We start from the raw sequence: 14,347 nt of genomic DNA, 5'->3' as shown, positions 1-14,347 counted from the left end.
TTCGAGACAACAATCGTCGGAATGTTGGTACGTTGGGTTCATGGCATGAATTTCGAGAATAAGTGAGTGATTTGAAGTGTGATGTTTGATTGGGATTTCATCCCATGGCTGCCTATTTATAGACAGAAAAGTTACTTCTTAGCGTCGCGCGAAGTAGACCTATAGCTCTGGTGATTTGACAACTTGGCTTGCCACATGTCATCACGTGGTGACACGTGTCCTATGACGTGTTGCTCATCGACACAGTTACTTTATCGCTACTTCGCGTGCGCGAAGTAGTTATCCACTCAAGCGGCTCACGTCGATGCGAGCGTGCGAAGTACAAAGTGTGCCATCAAAGCGCCACATTGCCCCCATCGTCCTTCACCCGAGCCCGTGCCTGTGCCGGAGCCCGAGCCCGTGCGCGTCGGGTGCGAATCGCACCCTTCGCTAGGACCACTAAGAGTGGTTAGCCATATAAGAACATTACCATGAAAAATTCTTTCCTTATAAAGTGCTTTCGTTTCTTTCTCACTTTCCATATGGGATGGAGTTTCCTTATTTATTTAACATAGAATACTTTTATCCCATTTTTTTTTCGTATCGATTTGCTAAACTTAAACTTATATTATTCGTTTGGTTAGAAAAAGCAAAATGCACACAAAAATGACCGCTTTACGTACGCGAGACAAATATATTTATAATTTTTAATACATCTCTCATTCGTTCCTAGTATCAAGTACCCGATTAATATTATATAAATAACATATATGTAAACCTAAAAAAGATAAATATTTTACATTCAATGTACAAAATAACTAGTATATAACTAACTGTTTCGAACTCTTAAGACACATTCTTTTAGTGAGAATAAAAACCGTTTGCTACAGATAAAACAAATACTAACATGTGAATATTGACAGTCACTTGTCATTCGTTTGGCTTGTGTTGATGTTGCCGGCCTACTATTTAATTTATGTTACATCTTTAGGAAGTATAATCATGTCGATCTTGAGATGTCGTTTATGCGGCCAACATAAAGAAACTACTCATCTTTTGGTACGTATATTGCAGACATAAAACTACTTAGGTCAATCATCCTTCCGTGGGTGAATTTACCTACAAGCGGTATGTGTGAATCGGTACAATCCTTTCTAGAGCTACGTGCACAACACAATGTGTTGAGAGAGAAAGGTAAGGTAATACCAGCAATATTGGCGTTAGCTCTTTGGTTGATTTGAAAATCTTTGAACACGAGGAGTGCTCGATTATAAAGTTGGTGAATGATGTTAACAATGCTTCAAGAGTTTGTACAGGTTCGTTTATATTTTTCTGGTTAATAAAGATTTGCAAAACTTTACAATTCGTTTAGAGTACATGTTATGTTTACTAGCTAGTTACATATGTATGTTCAACTTTAATTATCATGTATTTCGTTAATATCTAGTTATCTTATATATTCTTTTTGAACGGCAAATGTTACACCGTTTTTGTCCAATATGAGGCTTGAATCCTCACCATCTGGCAGGTTTCCACCTTATTAGACACCTTAATATCACTGAGCTATATTAACAATAAAAGTTATATATATGTAATTTAACAAGTTTTTCTTCATAACATTAAATTATACACCGTGTTCAGTATCTTGGTTCTAAATGGGTTCTTACAACTTGACATCAAACACTTAAAATCAATCATTTGTGACATACTGTCGTCATGGTCTTGACAATAACACTAGCAAATGAAAATATGCATGATATTTGAATCAAATTTACAATTATGGAAAATGGCATATATGACAAAACTTACTAAAAAAAGAAAGACAATCCAAGATTTTACTTTAACATGGGTTAAATACAAATGTGTAAGTAATAAACATGTAACTTTTTTTTTCTTAATTGGCAACACTGCATGTAGTTCTTATGCTTCCTCTAGCACCAGTAAGTGGCTCAATCTCTCCCATTTTAACCATGGCTGCAGCAAAATCTGATGCAAATCTTGAAGGGTTGTTGCTATATTCCAACACAATGCTATCACTCGAGCCACCGTTAAACAACACTTGATCAGATTGAAGAAGACCTCTCCTCTGAACAAGATTCCTAAAGTAGGTATTATCAAATGAGTTTGGTGTCACCAAATCAAGTGGTGCCAAGTTTCCATCTCCGGGTCCTCTATTCGCTGGGCCGTTGCGTCTACGTGTGCTAGCGAAATTCGCATCTATGTTCGATCCGTTACTGTATATTCTCGCTCGAAATGCAACACACTGCGACTGACCAATGGTATGAGACCCTGGTTATTGAAAATATAGTTCATGTGTCATAAAATAGAGACATGAAATGATTAACTAAATACAGTAGCCAAGTTTGTTGCCCTTCTTATATAGTTTTTCCTACAAATTTAATCATTTAGCTTACACTATGGCTACATATTATTGGGTAAGTAGGGCTGTCACTTTTACCCAAAACCCGGAACCTAACCCCAAAAAACCCGTACCCGAACCCGAACTAACCCAACCTAATGAGCCTGAACCCGAGAAAAGATAAGCACAAACGCAAACCGAAGTAATTCGGGTTGGTTATTGGGTTTGAATTCTGGGTTTCCGGTCAACCCAAATAAACTTTTAGTTTTAAAACCAAATAATAATTGTCTGATATCAAATGTTATCATCCCTGCTACTGTGGATATACTGTTTATTGCTTACTAATGTTTCCGATTTATGACTAAAAACAACCATAATGGAAAACCCTAATCATGACATATCGAAGACGATTATATTAGTATTGGTTGTTACGCTACGGTGAAAAAGAACATGTTAGCTGTTGTTTTAGTGTTGTAGTTTTTTGAATCATTGATGTGTTTTAGGATACTCGAAACCCGATTAACCCAACCCAAAAAAACCCGAACCCGAACTACCCGAACCCGAAGAAACTGTGAGAGATTTGGGTTGGGTTTCGGGTCTAATATTTGAACTTTGAAACCCGAATAACCCGATCCGAAAAACCCGAAACCCAAAAAATTAACCCGAAGAACACCCCTAGGTATAAATTTATAACTTCCTTGTTTACATATAATATGACTACAAATTATAGGGTATAAGTTTATAAGTTCCTTTTCATATAATTATCCTACAAATTAAACATTTAACTTATGCATAATATGGCTACAAATTATATGGTATAAGTTTACAAGTTCCTTATTATATAATTATTCCTACAAATTAAAACTTTAGCTTAAACATAATTTGGCTACAATATATAGGGTATAAGTTTTTAAATTCTAACCAGATAAAGCAACCATATCTCTTTCATTTAGACCCTTTGCCTCAAAATCACTAATGAGCGACAGTAGATCCTGATCGGCTCGTGGAAGATCACTCTCAGCTCGTGCTCGGTTTGCATCAGGAGAATCTCTTCTGTCAAGTCCTACTGACCATGAAGGACCACCCACCTGAATATTTTCAAATTATTCATAACTGATCAATACAAACATGCAAGAATCACAAGATACTAACTTTATATTAATGATTATTTATATATTTAAAGCATGTATTACCGCAACAGAAGCATCACGTGCTGCGACAGCGAGTATATCAGCACATGAAACTATCCCTGGACAAATGTTGTCAACAGCAGATTTTGCAGCATCTATAACTTCATAGCCTCCAACCCCAGTATTGGACTGTGCTGTCCTCTCAGTTGTCGCGGGATCGTTTAGTAAAATGGATGCGTCGCAACCCTGCAAGTTTTATGTTTTTACATAAGTGTAAGAATTCAAAAGAACTGAAACATATATTGAGTTATACAACGATAATGATAAAACGTTAATAACCATATTAATATTTAAATTATAGTTGGTATAATAACTAACAAACAGACTTAAATATAAATGATAAATCAAATAATAATAAATATATATAATAGATAATAAACTCGACTAACAACTATATTTTAGACGTATATAAGTCTGAAAAAGATTTGAAACAATTGTTGCAGTGGGCCTGATGGTCAAACTTCGAAAGGTGACAAACGAAACGAACCTGAACGAAGCAATCATGAAAATGAAGACGAATAAGTAGAGCCGCCATGCGACGTTGACGTGACACTGCAGTTCTAATAGAAGTTCTAATGGTGGCGAGTGCATTCGGGCATGTGGTATCATAAAAAGTAGGAGACAACTGAGCATTGATCTCCATATTGTTTAATGAAAGAATTAAAATGATGACAAAAACAAAAATGGTATGAAGAGATTGATGAGAATCCATGTGATTAAGTAGCTGAAAATGAGCTTTAGCCTTGTGGTTTAAAGGTTTATTAATTATTATTAAACTTGGTTTGCATGAAATGAGTGTCATGAGTTGAGATATATATACACATTGTGACAAGTGGTTCATTTATTATTTCATTGTTTTGAATTTGCCTCTTAGACTAAGCCTAACATGTGGAGCCATAGTATTTATAACATAGTTCACCTTTCTTGACACTAGAATTCAAATTTGCAATGACCAAGTAAATAATGCCTATGCATTAAATGGTTTCAAAGCAAGTTGATCCGGGTGCGACGAGGTCCAGGTTGGAGTTTAGAATAGCCGTGCTAAGATATTATTAGAGTTTATCCGATCGCTTGTCCTTTCCACATGGCCTTTAGTGGACATGGCGGTGAGGATATAGGGTCTAGGGTATGTGTTATGTATATTTACTAGTTTTCGACGGATACTCAAATTTTTGAACACTAAGTCCTAGGATTTTGAACTCAACTCTATGGAGAGAGAGAGGGGGGGGGGGGGGGGGGGAGAAAGACCCCTATGGTAGAGGTGAACATAAAACCTGGTTCCGGGCTCGACCCGATTCTACCCAACCCGTGGATATGAACAAGGTTTCAATTTCTCCCTGGAACCATACCCGGATCCAGGACAATCCAGATTTACCGGAATCGGTTCCACCTCTACCCGGTCAAAACCAGACACGACCTGATAAAAACCTGGAAAAACCGGTTAAACCCTAACCATAACAGAAACTGGTTCCCACCTAACCCGTTTCTTGACTTTGTTGACCAAACACGGAACCGGTTCCGGTTCATAAAAAACCCGGTTTGCCCACCTCTGCCATTATACCTAAACACTTTTTTATAAACTTTTAGCCCATTATATATTAAACTAGAGCCCATGTTTGTTAAACATAATAAGCCCAAAATTCTTGCGGTCCACTTAGAATCTCATTAATCTATATATTAAAAAGAGGAATGCTAATGTGAGGTAACTCTACTATTCAACTCTGTTAGGGTTTTTAATGCACAACGTACAAGTTCTCAATGCGTGGTGTTGATTTCTGATCTTTACCGTCACTCTCTCATTTTTCACTTTACCATTTATCCTCTCTTCCTTCTGCATGTTTACCATCACAATCTTCCATCCTGAAGCTTTTCATGGGCATCTTCTATGAATTTTTTTTCAAAATAGGAAATTTGATGTATTGGAAATGGTTTTTAGGAGAGAGAAAGTGATAATAGTTTCTAGGGCGAATATCTGATTAAATATAGGGGTTGTCAGTGTTTGTCGGGTGAAGTGGCAAGTAGCTGGTGTTCCGTCATTTGAAATGACGGATGTGGTGCATTTTTTGTGCGATCCATCATTTGAAATGACACGTATCGTATTAACATCCGCCATTCGAAATGACAAGTGTGAACAATACCTGTCAGATTTGACATTTGAATTGACAACTCCTAATTTTTTATTTATCTTTTTGTATTTATTGTATTATATGTTTTTACTTTTGTTTTGTTTTTTAAAAAAGCTAATAATTAGTATTATTTATAAAATAATATAATTAACTATTAAAAATTAATTAGTATTATTAAAAAGACTAATCCGTTTTTTACTTTTATTTATTTTACTATTAAAAATTGACAGCCTGTTGAGGTATGGTGAAGTGTATCTGGTTGTATCTTGATTATTGGCAACTTTGTGGACTGAATTTCACATTCAAACATCAATTGATCTTTACTAATTTGTAAAATATCACTGTTATTTGTGTAATGCCACTTGTGATATTATTGCATCTATGTCAAATGTGTATAAATGTATAATAAACAATTTGTAATAAGCCATTTGTGATAAAAATAAATATGTAAACAAAAGGTGTAACATTACTTTTATTTTGCTTATGAAACATAATTTTAGTGTTTGTTTTCTAATTATTGATAATTGCGGAATTTGCGGGGTAGTAGCTGTTTGGTTTCAGTGATGATCAGTCAAAATTTTATTTATTAAACCCGGTTCAATAAATGTGACAAATAATAATTAATCTTATTAATTAATAAATACGCAACGAAATGTAAACGAGTAATCAGCACCGAAACTAAACCCGACAGGATCCGGTTACAAATCATACGAGCACGGATATAATAAACAATTTATTATTAACTACCAATGATATAAATATATATCTCGGTTAATGAATAACCGGTTGAGACACCAAGAGTTAACAAGCGACGCTAGGTGACGATATGAGACAACCCGGTTTGCGGGTGGCGGCGAATAGAGACATGGTTATGGAAGATGCTAATTTAATTTGTCTTTTTTTTTCTTTGTTTTTAATTACTAAATACTGATTGATTACCACCATAATTTTCTCTCTCATACAAATTTACTTTCCACATCACCCAAGATTAAAAATAATTAAAAAGTGTTTCATCATCGTCAACCTCACCACATCACACCACCAAATTAAAGAAACAAACATGGAAGATATTCAATTGCATATCATAAGATAATAGTTCAGAACCTTAACATCACATAACGATCCTCTCACAAAACAACCAGACAGTCAAACGATCCTCTCACAAAACAACGGAATTACGAAACAATTTATGAAAAACAACAAGTTACTTGACCTTCTTCTTCATTTCCTCTGTCATGTCTTTAATCACCATGACTTGCGTAAAAAGAAGTAGAACCATCTCGTTTTATATTAATTGAAAGCCTTACTTTTATTAAACTTTCCAATTGCTCATTTGATCGTCCCCTAGATACCAACCAACGATTTTAGAGTAGATGCTTTTCTTTTTCTAGCTTTTACTTGAAGGTTAGAAACTATATTATTTGAAGTTTGAAAGTTGGAATGTTTAGATGCTTCAATGAATGTTACGTGATTGTGGGTCCTTTTTTCTTTTTACCAATAGGATGTTTATTTGCTTTTAATGTTTTTAAAAAGCCAATAAATTAAAATGTGTTTGACAATCATAAAAATCTTTTCTATTTTAGCTTTTTGAAAAGGTTAAAAAACAGTTTTTCAAAAGCCCAAAATCCTGGCTTTTTGAAAAAGCTAATAAGCATTTTCAAACTCAAACCCAAACCCAAACATGCTCTTAAACCAAGATAATTTGTTGTGGAAGCTGAATTGGTTGAGCATGTTGGAAGTTATGGGCCCACCTTTTTTCGTTCGGAAACAGCTTGTAGAACTGAACTTTTCACCATGACCCCACACCCACAATATGGCTAAGTTCGTCACTGCTCGTCCACAATTTGCCACGCAATTCAAATGGCTTCACGCCTCTTTGCATTAGAAGTGTTCTTAGCGCTCAAATAACTTATGTGTTTCCGAGTTTCATTTAAAGGAGGAAAGAGAAGGAAAATGAGGGATGGAAAAAATTTGTTGTGTTTGCGAGTTTCATTTAAGGAAGTAAAGAGAAGGAAAATATAAAAGGAGTGTTCCCGAGTTTCATTAAAGGAAAGAAAAGGAGAAAATAAGAGAGAAAAATAATGAGTAAAATAAGAGAATTTGTATCTATCCAAATTGGAAAGATTAGAAAGGAAAAAAAATTGAAGAGAAAGAGGATATGGCAAAAGAAATAAGAAGAGAAAACTTTCTTTTCCTTTTATTTCTTTTCATAAATGAACTCAGGAACTCAGCGCGTATATTATATTCTTACAATAGATTTATATACTTGATATTTATTCTTTTGGTTATCGTTTTCTACAGTTAATTTCGAGCTCGAGCTTGAAACCACCCTGACCCGACTCGGACTCGACTTATGAACAACCCTACCAACAAACAATAAAAATCTTGTTTTTTTTTTTTTGAAGTTTCACTTCCAACGTATGTTTGACAAAGAGCGTTTATAAGCTTTTAGCTACAGGCTTTAAAGAAAAAACTCATATTTAATAAAAAGTCTTGTTTGATGAGAGTAGCTTGAAGCTTTTAGATTAGGAGAAAAAACGTGAAGCTAAAAACTCCAACTACTATCATTTGATAAAAAAACTTATAGCTTTTATATTTGAAAAAACTTGTAGCTTTAACAACTTTTGTAAATTTATATAATAGTTACGTATTTAACTCTTATTAAAAAACAACTACCCCCACGATTTTTGAAGAGTTCGTAACTTTTTCGCACGTTATTATTTTTTTTTTTAAAATTATATCATAAAAATGAGTATTTTATTCTCTTTAAGTTGAGTATGACATTGCTATACTTTTTTAACTTAAAAAAAATAGCATATTTCGTGATTACCGGTTAGGATCGGCAACAAGTCGAGTCAGGCGAGCTCGGGTAATGTGTAAAACCAAATTAAGGTTGGAACGAGTCAATACAAAAATGGTTAATCTAGTTCGGTTTGTGTCAGTACGGTTTTGAGTCGAAAAAGGGACAGATTATAACATGTTTCAGATTAGAACAGTGTCGGGTCGGAACGAGATTCGGATCAAAACAGGATGGTTTAAAAAATTATCTATTTGAAATTACTATATATTTCAGCTTTGCTTCTTGACTTTTTCCACCGGTTACACACGTACTGCTTTTGCACGAATTACACGTTTACATTTGGGTTAATCTAGTTCGGTTTGTGTCAGTACGGTTTTGAGTCGAAAAAGGGACAGATTATAACATGTTTCAGATTAGAACAGTGTCGGGTCGGAACGAGATTCGGATCAAAACAGGATGGTTTAAAAAATTATCTATTTGAAATTACTATATATTTCAGCTTTGCTTCTTGACTTTTTCCACCGGTTACACACGTACTGCTTTTGCACGAATTACACGTTTACATTTGGGTTAATCTAGTTCGGTTTGTGTCAGTACGGTTTTGAGTCGAAAAAGGGACAGATTATAACATGTTTCAGATTAGAACAGTGTCGGGTCGGAACGAGATTCGGATCAAAACAGGATGGTTTAAAAAATTATCTATTTGAAATTACTATATATTTCAGCTTTGCTTCTTGACTTTTTCCACCGGTTACACACGTACTGCCCTTGCACGAATTACACGTTTACATTTGGGTTATGTGTGCACTATCATCAGGTGAATCATATACCGATACTAATTATGCGGCTGATGTCAGGTTGCAATCCCATTCCACCGCACCGTGTGGACACCCAACCGGTTTTATTAAAAGTTTCAGCTATTCTGCCAAACACCTAAATATATTAAAAAAGCTATAGCTAATAACCACCAGTTAGTTTTGCACCCTAAATGAAATCTTTTAGTTTTAGTACAAATTTTAATTTCAAAATTCATTATCTAAACATATAAAAAATAACTAATGTCAATTTAATCACCGAAATTACGGGGTAAAACACACATCAAAATAATAATAATAATAATAATAATAATAATAATAATAATAATAATAATAATAATAATAATAATAATAATACTTTGGGATTAAGTAACCCTGTTTCCATATATAAATTCTCTATTCATTAAAAAAAATTATATAATAATAATAATAATTTTCAATTCTTCATCATATAACTTAACTTGAATTCCGATCCAATATCCCATCAGGGTTTTGGTTAATTTTATGTAATTAACTCTCATTGATTGATTAATACAATACATTGTTGAAAGAATAATAATAATAATCGAAGATGAACGGTGACGGTGTTGAAATTGATGAGCAGATGATGGTCTCTTCGTTTCTTGAAATTGCCGTTGGCCAGACTCCAGATATTGCTAGACAGTTCTTACAGGTTCTTCTTTGTTTAATTAATAATAATATTATTTGTTGTTTGATTTATCAAGAAAGTGTCTTTTTTTTTTTTTTTTTGTTTTTGTTTTTTGAGATTAAGGTTTTGAGGGGATGTTGGAAACATTGATTATGTGTTTAAGGTTGTAGGCTGGTGTTTAAGAATTTTTATTTTATTTATTTATTTTTGTTATGGTTTGACTGTAGTATTATGAATGATATTAGGGCTTGAAGGTGTGTATAAGGATTAAAGATTAGGGCTTTGCATTTGGGCATTTTGGTCTTTTTGTAAGGATTAAGGAATCAAAGCTTGTCTTGTTAACAGAAGATAAAGGTTGTAGGTTGATATTCAAGAATCTTTTTTTAAAGATCTTTTGACTGTAGTATTATTATGAAATTAGGGCTTTGCATTTGGGCATTTTGGTCCTTTTTTAAGGAATCAAAACTTGTCTTTTTTAGTGTCTTAGAAACAGTTTTATTTTTTGTTTGATTTATCAATTTTTTTTTTGTTTTTTTTTTGGAGATTAGGGTTTTGAGGGGATGTTGGAGACATATGTAGGTTGATCCTTAAGATTTTTTTTTAAATTTTTTTATATTATGGTATGAATAGTGTTATGATATTAGGGCTTGAAGGTATATGGCTAATGAAGATTAGGGTTATGCATTTGGCCATTTTGGTCTTTTTGTAAGGAATCAAAACTAGCAGAACATGAGGTTGTCGGTTGATCTTCAAAAATCTTTTTTTAAAGATTTTTTGAGTGTAGTATTATTATGAAATTAGGGCTTTGTATTTGGGCATTTTGGTCGGAATCAAAACTTGTTTTGTGAATATAGGTAGTATCTTAAAAACAGTTTTTTTTTTTTTTTTTTTTTTGTGTGTGTATGTGTGTGTGTGGGAGGATTAGGGGTTTGAGCTGATATTGGAAACATTAATCTTGTTTTAAGGTCTGAGGTTGATTCTCAGTAACCATTTTTTTTGATGTTTTGACTTAGTATTATGATATTAGGGCTTGAAGGTTGTATAACTATTAAATATTAGGGCTTTGCAGCATTTTGGTCTTTTTTAAGGAGAGTAAAAACTTGATATGTTTAAAGAACATAAGTAGTTACTATCTTCAAAACAGCCTTTTTTTTTGAAGATTAGTTTGGGCTGATATTGGAAAATGGACACACCAATCTTGTTTTAAGGTTGATCTTCAAGAACTTTTTTTAATTATGTTTTGACTATAATATTATGATATTATTATGGCTTGAAGGTGTATAACTATTAAAGGTTAAGGCTTTGCATTTGGGCATTTTGGTCTTTCTTTTAAGGAATTAAATATGTTTAAAGAACATAAGTAGTTAGTATCTTAATCGATTCATCAAGAAAACAGTTACTATTTGTTTAAATTTTTTATCTTTATTTATATATATGAAGATTATGGTTTTGAGTTGATAATGTAACAATTGTTGGATATTCATATTCATGATTCTGATACTATGTACATTCAGGCTACAAGCTGGAAGCTTGATGAAGCAATTCAGCTTTTTTACGTCGGAAATGACGGTGGAGCACCAGCACCACTAGAAAATGACGGGATTTTACCCGAACAGAGTACAGGGTATGTAGATGTCTAATTTGATAATTTTTCTGTTTATTTGTGTTGTTTACATTTTTTAAAATTGTTTCATTAGAGGGTCAGAGAATCACGTGGGACCCGATAATGTCGAAAATGATGGCTGTGACATTCGTGCGCCTCTGCCCGTGAAAAGGGACGTTCTTTATGACGCTCCGTTGCTCTATGGGTATGTCGTGTTTTATATTAATTAGAAACTTATTATTGCACACTTACACGAATTAAATGATATTATTATGATTGAAGAGGAAGATTCGGTAACAATCCGCTTGAACCGCGTACGGTGGTCCCCTTCCGCAACTTTGATGACGAGTTAAAACATGCGGGCGTATGGGAAACGAATCAAGGGGCTACTACATCAACACGTCGTAAACCACGAGATAATCTTGCTACATTATACCGCCCTCCTTTTGCTTTGATGTTTCAAGGCCAGTTTGAGAAGGTAAAAATTAAATTTTTTAAAAAAATTCATGGTTCGTTAACGTTTATATATTATTTGTTACATTGGCAGGCAAAAGAAGCTGCAAACGCGCAAGACCGCTGGCTTATAGTGAACTTACAATCTACCAAAGAGTTTAGCTCACACATGGTATAATATTATGATATTATCTATAATCTACTACAAACAAAATTATATTATGTCACACATTATTATTTTTTGTATATCAAATTTATTAATTTTTTTTTGTGTAGCTTAACCGGGATACGTGGGCTAATGAAGCTGTTTCTCAAACAATCACTTCCAATTTCATCTTTTGGCAGGTTATATTTCTTTACATGTTTTCTTTCTTTGTTAATGTTGAATTAAGCTCGGGTCAAAACAAGTTTGGGTCAAACTGGGTTGTGGTCAAAACGAAAGCATCTGCAGAAATTAATGTTTTTGATTTGCGGTTTTCGTTTGATCATAACATTTTTTTAACTCAAAAGCAGCACTTTTAGATTGATTTTAAGAATTAATACATGTAATTACAAAATATTAAGTTAAATAACGTAGTTTCTTTTAATTTAAAAATGTTTAGATGGTATTAACTAACTCCCGGGAAACATATATAAGAATTGTCAAATCACTTTCTTCGTTTAATAATAAGCAGAATCTGATTATTAATATTTGGACTTTTTTTTATTAATTTTTAATTCAGATTAGTTATGAACTTATAAAAATTGTGTTTATTTTTTTATGCATTTAGGTATGTGATGATGAAGAAGAGGGCAGAAAGATAAAAACATACTACAAATTGGAGACTGTTCCTGTAACTCTCGTCATTGACCCTGTTACGGGTCAAAGAATGCGTTCATGGCGCGGTATGATTCAACCAGAAAGTTTGTTGGAGGTACTTACTGTAATTAAATTATTGGAAAATTAAGATGTGAATTTTTATAAATTATGTACTCAAATTTGAAAAAAATAAAAATCATATTTTTGTAACAGGATTTGTTGCAGTTCATGGATGGTAGCCCTAACAATCATCATATCAGAGTGTCCCACAAACGCCCACGAGAAGATTCTCAGGCCCCGCCTCCCAAAATCCAAGCTGTGTCAGGTTATGACTTTGACCCGAACCTGTTGACTTTGTTACCATTACTGACTTGTGATGTTGCAGTGGTTGCAGATGGAACAGATGAAGAAGATGAAAATGTGCGAGTCGCACGAGCGTTATCGATGGAGACAACGATGGAAAATAGCGTTAAAGAACCGTTAAAAGATTCAGATGTTATAAATATTAAAGAAGAAATTCGAAAATCTGAAAATTTTAGTTATCCACCGTTGCCTGAAGAACCGAAGGGTGACAGGAATTTGATTTGCAGAGTTGGTGTTCGTCTTCCAGATGGACGCAGGCTTCAGAGGAACTTTTTACGTGCTGATCCGATACAAGTAACATTCGTTGACCTTTGACCTTTGACCTTTGACTTTTGACTTTTGATCTTTGATTGATAAATGATTTGTTTTTTTTCAGTTGTTGTGGTCATTTTGTCATGAGAACTTGGAGGGTAGTGATGAAAAGCGGTTTCGATTGACTCATGCGATTCCTGGTGCGGTGAAGGATTTGGACTTTGACTGTGAGTCAACGTTTGACCAGTTGGGGCTGGCGAATTCAATGATTTCGGTCACTTGGGAATAAAGATGATATGATCTTTGCACCAAACAGTTTTGGTTTAGAATTCTGGATTCTTTTTGACTTTTTTTGGTCATCTCAATGGAATTCGATGTTTTGTTTATGATTCTATTTATTCTCTGCTGTTTATGTATACATGATTATATGGTTATATATAATCCTTTTTTTGTTTATTTTCTTGATGAGTATTTTCTTGATGATCAAAATTTGATCATTTTGATGTCACTTGTGATATGATGGCATCATAATCATGAGTTGATATTCTAATAATTTCAGTATATTCTGTTTAAATTTATTACATTTGAATAACATCATCATCATCGTACTCAGTATATCCCACCAATAGCAAAGCTATAGTAGGATCTGAGGAGGGTAAGATGTAGACAGCCTTACCTCTACCCCATAAGGATAGAGAGGCTGCTTCCGGTGAGACCCCCGGCTCGATAGTAGTTTTGCATCAAGCCTTGGACATAAGGCACATAGCACTCAATCATCGGGACACCGGCTGATCGGTGCATGTACCCTTGTCTTTCGGCTATCAACGCCACTACATGATGCCTGATTAACCGTCCGTCACTTTTAACGTTATTTTCACGAGATTAGTAAAATAACGTCAAAATTAGTGCAATTTCACTTTTGCCCACCCAAGGGTTCACACATATATACATCATATGTG

The 14,347-nt window shown here is 34.0% G+C and overlaps 2 protein-coding genes across 5 annotated transcripts; one reads left to right on the top strand and one right to left on the bottom strand.

The window, feature by feature from the left end:
* Nucleotides 1–1,833: 1,833 nt before the first annotated feature.
* On the bottom strand, nucleotides 1,834–4,279 carry LOC143540977 (lignin-forming anionic peroxidase-like). The gene is made up of 4 exons (XM_077033911.1): nucleotides 4,016–4,279; nucleotides 3,532–3,714; nucleotides 3,261–3,426; nucleotides 1,834–2,268 (listed from the first exon to the last, which is right to left on the bottom strand). The coding sequence occupies exons 1-4, from the start codon at nucleotides 4,238–4,240 to the stop codon at nucleotides 1,874–1,876; spliced, it is 969 nt and encodes a 322-aa protein (XP_076890026.1). The 5' UTR covers nucleotides 4,241–4,279; the 3' UTR covers nucleotides 1,834–1,873.
* Nucleotides 4,280–9,804: 5,525 nt separating this feature from the next.
* On the top strand, nucleotides 9,805–13,677 carry LOC143540975 (plant UBX domain-containing protein 7-like). 4 transcript variants are annotated; one of them, XM_077033909.1, is made up of 10 exons: nucleotides 9,805–9,942; nucleotides 11,433–11,542; nucleotides 11,616–11,726; nucleotides 11,804–11,999; nucleotides 12,069–12,146; nucleotides 12,251–12,319; nucleotides 12,745–12,888; nucleotides 12,987–13,098; nucleotides 13,168–13,430; nucleotides 13,513–13,677. In XM_077033909.1, exons 1-10 carry the CDS (start codon nucleotides 9,841–9,843, stop codon nucleotides 13,675–13,677), a joined length of 1,350 nt encoding a protein of 449 aa, XP_076890024.1. In that variant the 5' UTR covers nucleotides 9,805–9,840. The 4 variants fall into 4 exon arrangements, with proteins under 4 accessions (XP_076890024.1, XP_076890023.1, XP_076890025.1 ...); XM_077033908.1 differs by having other exon boundaries at nucleotides 13,159–13,430; XM_077033910.1 differs by having other exon boundaries at nucleotides 11,624–11,726; nucleotides 12,987–13,430.
* The last annotated feature ends 670 nt before the right edge of the window (nucleotides 13,678–14,347 follow it).

This window comes from Bidens hawaiensis, unplaced genomic scaffold (genome assembly GCF_021521415.1).
Source record: "Bidens hawaiensis isolate Kalapana, Puna unplaced genomic scaffold, B.hawaiensis_p1.1 tig00012418_1, whole genome shotgun sequence".
In the NCBI taxonomy this organism is placed as follows: domain Eukaryota; kingdom Viridiplantae; phylum Streptophyta; class Magnoliopsida; order Asterales; family Asteraceae; genus Bidens; species Bidens hawaiensis.
This window is presented reverse-complemented; position numbering and strand designations above follow the sequence as displayed.

Bases quoted from the DNA above. Each gene is read 5' to 3' on its own strand.
- LOC143540977 (XM_077033911.1), bottom strand. From the start codon at position 4,240: ATGGATTCTCATCAATCTCTTCATACCATTTTTGTTTTTGTCATCATT. The intron at 3,715-4,015 runs GTTCGTTTCGTT...TAAAACTTGCAG, and splicing joins TTCATGATTGCTTCGTTCAG to GGTTGCGACGCATCCATTTT. The intron at 3,427-3,531 runs GTAATACATGCT...GAAAATATTCAG, and splicing joins CACGTGATGCTTCTGTTGCG to GTGGGTGGTCCTTCATGGTC.
- LOC143540975 (XM_077033907.1), top strand. From the start codon at position 9,841: ATGAACGGTGACGGTGTTGAAATTGATGAGCAGATGATGGTCTCTTCG. The intron at 12,000-12,068 runs GTAAAAATTAAA...TTACATTGGCAG, and splicing joins TTCAAGGCCAGTTTGAGAAG to GCAAAAGAAGCTGCAAACGC. The intron at 12,147-12,250 runs GTATAATATTAT...TTTTTTGTGTAG, and splicing joins AAGAGTTTAGCTCACACATG to CTTAACCGGGATACGTGGGC.